An 8,383-nucleotide genomic window follows, 5' to 3' on the forward strand; every position below is an offset into this window, starting at 1 on the left:
AGGAAGATCTAATGAAAATTGAGTGTTTAAATGAATGAGCAACAGCGATTCCATATACAGCATATGTTCCGTTTCTGTGTTGTGTGGTCTGACTAGACTGAGCAATATTGTACTGGTTGTCTGCAGGACGCAGGCTGTCCGCATCATGGAAGACCGGTATCGGCACCCGGAATGCTACACCTGCACACAATGCTGCCTTAACCTGAAGATGCGCGGGCATTTTTGGGTGGGCGATGAGATGTTTTGTGAGAAGCACGCCAAGGAACGGTACCAAGGGCCTGGCAGTACCCATGTCACCATGGTCTCCCATCACCACTAGAGATGAACCCAGCAGGACACTCCTGACAGACTGTGGGCAGTTAGGCTAGGGGGCATAGGCTTAATTCCAGAGGATGTGCCATTGGTGTAACATTATTAGGTATTTTGTTTTCTGTTTACAGTCAGTCTTACCTGCCTTTTAACTTGTAGGGAGCTGTCAACACAAGTGAGAGTTCTCCAAGATAGAACAAGCTCAGTCTTCCTCTGTCGATTCAGCAACCTTGGAACAACTGGTGTCTCAGAAATACGCCCTCCACTTAAGTCAATCATGCATTCATGTCCGTTACCCCACCTGGCCAGGAATTTTTGTATTTATTATCCGTTAAATGGAAGGAATTCCTAAATGTTCAACTAAACAAGGGCTACATCATCTCATCACTAAGGATGTCATGTCATCTCTGAATGACAAATTTCTTCCACTCCCTTTAGATAATGAAATAATAATCAAGCACTTTATGCTGTTTCATGCACCACTGAAGTGGGTGGCCCTGGGGTGACAACCAACAGTAATCAACTTGATTTCAGTAGATAGGGGTGGACGTGCTCAGTCGATTAAAATTAAGGAACTGAGACTGATTTTTTGTGAGGCAGCAAGAACAGTAGCAACAATAAAATAATTTGATATTCCAAAGAAACATATATGAATATATGTAGAAAAGAGTTTTGAGAATGCTAAAACCATAGAGTTGAATTTGCAGCTCCTTTTAGAAGAAAATGTTATTACCGTGATTTTCATCCAGGAAATGCTGGTAGGTACTTATATACTTTTCTGGTGAACACATTAACATCTTATTTGGTTTCAGGTAACTTATGCAAAATGCAAGTTAACACAAAGGGTCTTGTGAGTTATGTCCCCAAAATTAAATCATAAGTAATTTTGTTTTCACATTTTTCTTAGCACTGCTTTTGTGCAACCTAGAGTTTGATTCTCTCACAGGGATGCTTGGTACCATTTGTTCTGGGGGAGGGGGGTTCTTCCCATATGGAGTTGCTTCATGTATTAGTCCAGGGGTGGCCATCTTAGTAGGTCACCTTTCATTATTTGTTTATTAAGTCTTAAAATGTTACTGCTAGTACAGGAATGGACATCGTGGGTCCTGGATAGTTTATATACTGCAGCTAATTGATGAAGTTCTGGTCAAACCTGCGTCCCCTGTCACTCTTTCAGTCCTAAGAGATCTTTTCCAAATCTTTTTTATGTCCTAATTGCAACAAAAGTCTCTAATCGGTTTACCAAATAGTGTTAGTTGAAATGTATTTTTACCAGGACTTCTAAATGACTTTATCTGAATAATTTTGTCCACTTTAAACAGGTATTTTATGTAAGGTTGAGCTGCAGTATATTAATAATTCTGGACCACTTATGGCTGTCCTGTACCAAAAGTAACATTTTTCTGCATGTCTCTTTAATCTGTTTTTTCTTAGTTATCTAGAAAATACTGCTCTTTAACAAATCCTACTCTAGATGTGAATGCCAGAGTGACTTGCGAGTGTTTTTCACTGTGGCCTTGGTCAAAGCGTAGGAAGGAATAAAAATTCATTTAAAGGCTTCACAAATATTTACTGTAACATCATATCCAAATTTGTAACAAACATCTTTATCTGCTAGAGATCTTCAATGATGGGGGGAAAAATACTTCAGTCAAAAGAAGAAGACTGAAATATTGATGGAATGAATACATGTGTAATGCTTCATAAAATTTCAGATATTTAAATATGCGCATGTGTAAATCTCTTTCCTGTAAATTTTGTGCACTTTGCGTAATACGTAACTTTTTAGTTATCCATGTTTTCTGCTCTGTGGAGGTAGGATTGTGCTACATTTTCACTGTGTATACACAATGAAGTGCCGGTCAAGATTCCATCCTCTCATTCAGTTTTTAGAGATTTTTTAAAAATCTTTTTTTGATGGAATAATGAGTTACCATTGAAAATAACAGTCCAAGTAGCAGGACAGTAAAATAGCAGGGTGTATAAATATTGGAAGGTGAACTATGCTGATATAATCTGATTCTTTAAGAAAGCAATAGAAACTAAGATTTTTCTATGCAAAAAAAGTCTATTTAAAATACAACTTTCAACTTGTTTGAAGGATATTTTGCCAGATTTCATTTCTATAACTTTTAAATATATATATATTTGTAAGACAAGGGAATATATCAAATACTTTTGCAAATTGTTACATGTATATATTTATATTTTCTTCAGGACTTCAAAACATGTATTTAAAAGAAAAAAGTTACGCGACAGAATTTTCGAGCGTCTGTGCCTTTTCTTTGTTGTAAAATTAAATTGTTTTCATGATCGAGGTCTCTCTTTTTTTTCCCCACTAAGCTGGTTGGCTTCATTATAAGAAGGCTTTTTTTGTGAAATCGTTTTTTTTTCTACAAAGTTCCACTGTACACAAATATAGACTACATCTGGGATAAATTGTGCTTTGAAAAGGAGTTGTTTCATGAACGGGTTATCCCTTTAGTACGTGGCTATTTTTTTTCCTGTAGATGCTACCTTTTGAAAATGTGACTGTTCTGTTGCATAACTTTTTAACATCCCTCTTGTTTATAATTCACACTGCATGGCTGTTTCAGCTATTAAGCCCCCTCAGCCTTCTTGATATGGTTTATGATGGGTGTGGGCAGTTTTGTCAGCTTGCTATGGTGCTTTGTGATAATATCAAAGCAAAAGGCAGTGACGACAGTGAGAATAATTGGATAATGATTTAAACATGTCGGAGCAGGGGAAAGAATGCTGAATTGCTGTAATAAAGAAAATAAAGAAAAGCACATCTGCATAAAGAGCATGGGGAAATTGCACTCTGAGTGCAAAATTACTAAAGTATTCTTCTAGATTATATGCAAGACTAATTGTTTTCTGTGTTAATGTTTGGTAATTTGCAGTCATTGAGTCTCATCTATATCCAAAATAAGTGAAAAATATTCATTTTGCTCCTGGCTTTCGGATGATTTATTGTTTAATTTACTTTATTACGTGTTGTAATAACATGGTACTCATGATCGTGATTTGCTGCCAGCATCTCGAGCCTTTTCCTAAAAATACTCATCGGGATGTCACATTTAACCACTGGAGAAAATAAAAGCACAACTCATAAATCTACTCTCTCATGACATTGCAGGACTGAAATACAGGTTAAACAGGCTCTGGGACTTATGATCAGCTTTACCTGTGAACCTGACTTGAGGAATTCATGAGTCAAAACAGTGCCTGCAATGTTGCATAAAAAGCAGCTCATATTTTTTTTTTCAGTATGAGTTATGCTTTTATCTGAGAAATTGACTCGGCTAATGCCAGGTTTTAAGGGTTGTCAAATTAAAAATAAACCAAAGTCAAAGCATTCTATTTACACTATGTATGAGGGCACATGTTCAAACATGAACACAACAGCAGAAGAGAGTATGAAGGATTGCAGATGACAGGTTTCCTTCTGTGTTCATTTGGTTGCTGATAGCTTCTTGATATAAGGATCTCATCCAAATGCTTTTTGAAGGATCCCAGTGACTTACTTTCAACAATGTGGCTGGGCTGTTTGTTCCAGCCACAAACTTCCCCATCAACATGACTGGTACTGGTTATCACGCGAGGCATGAACTGCAAGTGATTCATATATTCTCTTGACCATTCTTTAAGCCAGGGCTGTTGAACTTAGTTACCAGGAGGCTGCAGCGATTTTTTTTATTTTTTTTTGCTTCTACTTATCTCCATGAACATAATTTGCTGCATTACTGGACCTGCACATTGAGTGACCTCAAGTTCTTTTAAAAAGTTGCATTAAGAATTGCTCCCGATTCATAGTACAATGGCTAAAAAGTTTTTACTTTCCTGGAAAGACCTTTTAATGGATGTTTTGCTGTTCAATCTAATACTTCTTCCGCCAGTTATTGAATTGAGAGCTTTGGCATCACAAACTAGACTTCATTGACTGCATGGACACCTCTCTCACAAAATATAGATCCTTAGGGATTCACAGCTATTGAGCACCACTGCTATAGGGATCACAAGCCTTTGTCCTACAGTACAGTGCATGTCCACATCCGAGTGGCAGAGTGTTCTTCGTGAAGTGACTAGATTACCGGAGTCTACTGAGTGTTGCACTGTGGCGATGTCTGCTGCCCATAACCTCTAGGAAAAAGGAACCGGTAATATTTTGTGTGTTCATTTAAATTTTCTTTTGTATGTGATGCATTCATACATGTACTGACGTTCCTTGTAAGCTGTATTATGTGTAGGCTGTCTTCTAGTGCATGCTTCTTATTTCATTTCTCAGTCCAAGTTGATTTTGTGTAAAAAGATAGAAAGTAACAGGAGCCTGAAGTTGAGAGAGGGAAAGGTTTTAAGGTGCTTTTTCTTCAATAGTCCATGCTACCATGATCTCTCTGGCACAGTATTGCACAGGTCTGTGTATTAAGGGCTGTGTTCATTGCTTCTAATGTATCTCCTGCTAGAAAAATAATGTACGTCCATGTTGGAAATGAGATTAAAAGGGCTTTGTACTGTGTGCATTTTTTCTTTTCTTTTACCCATGAATGCATCAAATTAAAGGAGCTATGCCACTCTGAAGCCTGATTATGCTACAGACGTTAAGGGGAGCCTAGGCTGGTCAGTGCTATAGTTAAATTAAAGGTATCTGAGAAGATTACTGTTGCTGGTGGAGCAGTAGGTGACCCTCTACCCTTAAACATGCTTATGTTGAGTGAGGTTTTTTTAAATGAAATTAGTATTTAATTATGAATAACTTCCTATAGTACAATTAGAAACAACAGGTGTCTTAACCTAGTTGCTAAATTGTATTTCAGGCTTTTTAATCCATTTTACCAAACTCCAATTTAATTTTTCTTTAGTTTCATTTTAGCTGGCTGAGAATATTTTTCAGGTGTTGAGGATGGTGCCCCCTTAAACAAAGCTTTTGCATTCAGGTTGTAATTTTCACAACATTAAATCTGCCAACATCCTGGCAAAAGCCTGTAGTATTGAAGGGAGTAACTGGACTGCTTTTTGTCCTGTTGTAAAACACAACTTAAATATGAGCTTCTAAATGCATTGCTGATGTCTGTGTTTTTTCTGGTTCCAGACTTACTGTCTCTCACTGGCTGCACAGTGCGTTTCTGCCAAAGACTGGAGAAAAATATTGCACATCAAAGATGTTCCACATGTGTGTGTGATCCAGTGCACCGAACATCCCACCTGCACATTTGATTGACACTGTAGTGACGGGCAATTTTTGTGCATTATTAAACGTGTGATGAGAAGGCCCATAATCACAAAAACTGCAGATGTCAGTATTGCTATAACTCACCGGTCATAGGCAGGTCAACTCCAGAATCATCTGTTGTGTAACAAGCTCTGCAGACGTTTTCGGTCTAGATTTTGGGCAAACCCGCAGGGCAGATTGTGATCTATTGTCAAGTGCCAATTCTAGCAACTGTATATCCGTATTTTTACTGTACATAAATAGATATTTCCACTTTTTTCAGCGGTTTACATATTTACATCAGATCAAAACCACTTATTAAATTGGAGTGCTTTCAAATCTGATGCCTTCTAGTGTCCCTTAGGGCTCTGTATTAAGCCCCTTATATTTGGTATTTGACTCCTCAGTTCAGTAATTTGCCATCACTGGGTTAGTTTTTATTGCTGTAATTTGACACAATGTGCAGGTATAATTGATTATTCTGATCAACCACACAGAACTGTCAAATTCCTTATTTAAGATTAAGCAGTCGATACAATCAAGCTGGTTGGTCCTCTTCACATTTAGCTAACTGACATGATTATGTGTAGGTCAGAAATTAGCCCTGCTACATCAATTTAAGACCTGTTCTTTCTGGCATGACTTTGTCTTTCAAGGCCCAAATGTTACAAAGGTGTAATTTGTTTTTCATCCATATTATTGCCTGTTTATTGCCTTGGTGGCTTTGATTGGTTATGGATTTAAATTGAGTCCTTTGACAGCACGGAAGATAAGACTGTATATGTGAACTATTCTAGATTTGACTGGCAGCCAGGGTAGTGAAGCCAAAACAGGTGTTATATGCTTATAGCCATCAGCAAAAGATGTTTGCATTAGTTCCTAATTAAGTAAAACCAAAAATAAACTGCCTTCCATAGACTGTCAGGGACTCCAGCACTTAAAAACCATTTCAGTCTCATTTAACAACTCTTGTTTAATCTGGATTTTGCTTGAACTCTTTTCAGGCCTGTATTTTTATTTTACATCAGCTTTATGCCCTATACAGTGCCATGATTGTGTCATTTAGTGCTGTCTATAAAAATCTGATTATCTGCCTGATTTTTCAGTCTCATGTATGTTGTGCCTCAGGTAAAAATACTCATTAAAAAATCTGGACAGTTGTTGCAAATGCAAGCTTTGATGTCTAAATTCACTGTATGTAGTCCAGGCACGACACCTTTTTCCTTATTTGTAACCACATGTTCCATTTTGTACAAAGAATGTTGCAAGAATATTTTGTTTTGGAAACAGTTGTCCTTACATTAAATATATCACTGATGAACATAATTCAACGTCGAAGTCTGACATCTGCAGGAAATTATTGGGACCCCTAATCAAAATTGTCTTGAGGTCCAAGTAGATTTACAGACCGCATGTTTTAGCTTTTAGTGCAACTGCCACAAAATGTTCAAATCAAAACCATTTCAACTGCTGTTCACTCACCATGTTTTCCAATGTTTACATAACTAAGACCAGTGACAAGTATTAGTGTTGTAATGCTATGATCATTTTGAGAGCAGAATGCTTTTTCCTGTCATAAACTTAAGAGGTGTATAGTTCACAGCATTAGTGGAAATCTGGTTTTGTATTGGTTCACTGCTACGAATGGGCCTAATGATGGGTATGCAGTAATTGTGCTATGCCTGAAAGATGGTTTTTAAGCAGCTGGTAAATGCAAACTAGGTCAGTAAATAGTTTTAATAGAATTCTAATGTTTGCATTTCCTTCCTCATTGCGTCCTATGTTCTGTGCAGCACCTGCTGCTGTTACTTAGCGCTCAATAAATATAGGGCAGATGAGATCTGTCTTATTTCTGTCAGAACAAAATTACCTGTATTCCCAGTTACCACTTGGTGTTCTTGCTCTACAGCAACTCTGATCTAACTCAGGATCTGGTTGGGCGTTTGTGTAGCTGCTGTTAAAAAAAATAGCTGTCACTGCATTGGCAGAGCCGCCACTCCTGGCATCACCAGATCCTGGCATATCTTAATATGGGTAGAGCTTTCAACAGTTAGGATCCATGGTGCCAGTGGGGGGATACTGAAGGCTGGAGTTAATGGGCATGCGTTGTAGCTGGGATGGGGGAGGGGTTTTGTGTGGGCGGGAGGGATGGTTTTCTTGTTGAACTTTATATTTTAAAAAAAATCCTAAATTACTCTAGTTAATCCCCTCTGGCCCCAGCCCTTCTCCTAATTTTATTTTTTTCTCTTATCCTCGAGAGCTGAGGCACTGTCCACCAGTGGGCTTCAATGCTGCAATACTCAGGTGTTGTTTATGCTTTCCGCCACATGAGGTCCACCTCTCCTAAGTTAACGCTTTTGAAAATAAACTGGATTAATCGCTAAGAATTCTATTGGTTCAGCCTGTTCCAGTGTGCCCATCTCATTAGATCAATAGTAAGTAAAGAAGATCACTTATTTCCACCAAGCACAACTTTAGATCACAAAAGGCCAATAATAAAGAGAAGAAGCATATTTTTTAGTGCCTGTCCCAATCCAAGAAATCAGAAAAGCACAATGTGGTTTCTAAGTAATTTTCTAACATCCAGGGAAGACCTATGTATGTTTAATATATACTGTAAGAGGAAGAAAGCATCCCCAAGCACTTTGCATATTGAAAGGTACCCATTTGATCTACTTTGAAGAGTAGCACCCATCTCTGGGTAATGTGCAGCTGCTGTAATGCACTAGTAACCCCACCGCACAACAGATCGGGAGAAAAGGTGAGAAAGTTTGCCAGTTGAATTAAAGGGGAACTTTATAAAGGCTCGATTGTTCAATTTCAGAGTGGAATTTAGTCAGGACAATGGGGTTACCGCCC

General features: G+C 38.0%; 1 protein-coding gene across 3 annotated transcripts in view; it reads left to right on the plus strand.

Annotated features, from left to right (window-relative positions):
• The window catches only part of pdlim2 (PDZ and LIM domain 2 (mystique)), a 65,603-nt gene extending 62,981 nt beyond the window's left edge, over window positions 1-2,622 (plus strand). For all 3 annotated transcript variants that reach the window (XM_088624074.1, XM_088624073.1, XM_088624072.1), the window contains exon 10: window positions 127-2,622. In XM_088624074.1, the coding sequence (XP_088480200.1) occupies window positions 127-319 (193 nt within the window). In that variant the 3' untranslated portion in view covers window positions 320-2,622. The remainder of the gene's footprint in view (window positions 1-126) is intronic.
• The last annotated feature ends 5,761 nt before the right edge of the window (window positions 2,623-8,383 follow it).

Source organism: Lepisosteus platostomus, chromosome 3 (assembly GCF_059453375.1).
Source record: "Lepisosteus platostomus isolate fLepPlt1 chromosome 3, fLepPlt1.hap1, whole genome shotgun sequence".
NCBI classification, from domain to species: domain Eukaryota; kingdom Metazoa; phylum Chordata; class Actinopteri; order Semionotiformes; family Lepisosteidae; genus Lepisosteus; species Lepisosteus platostomus.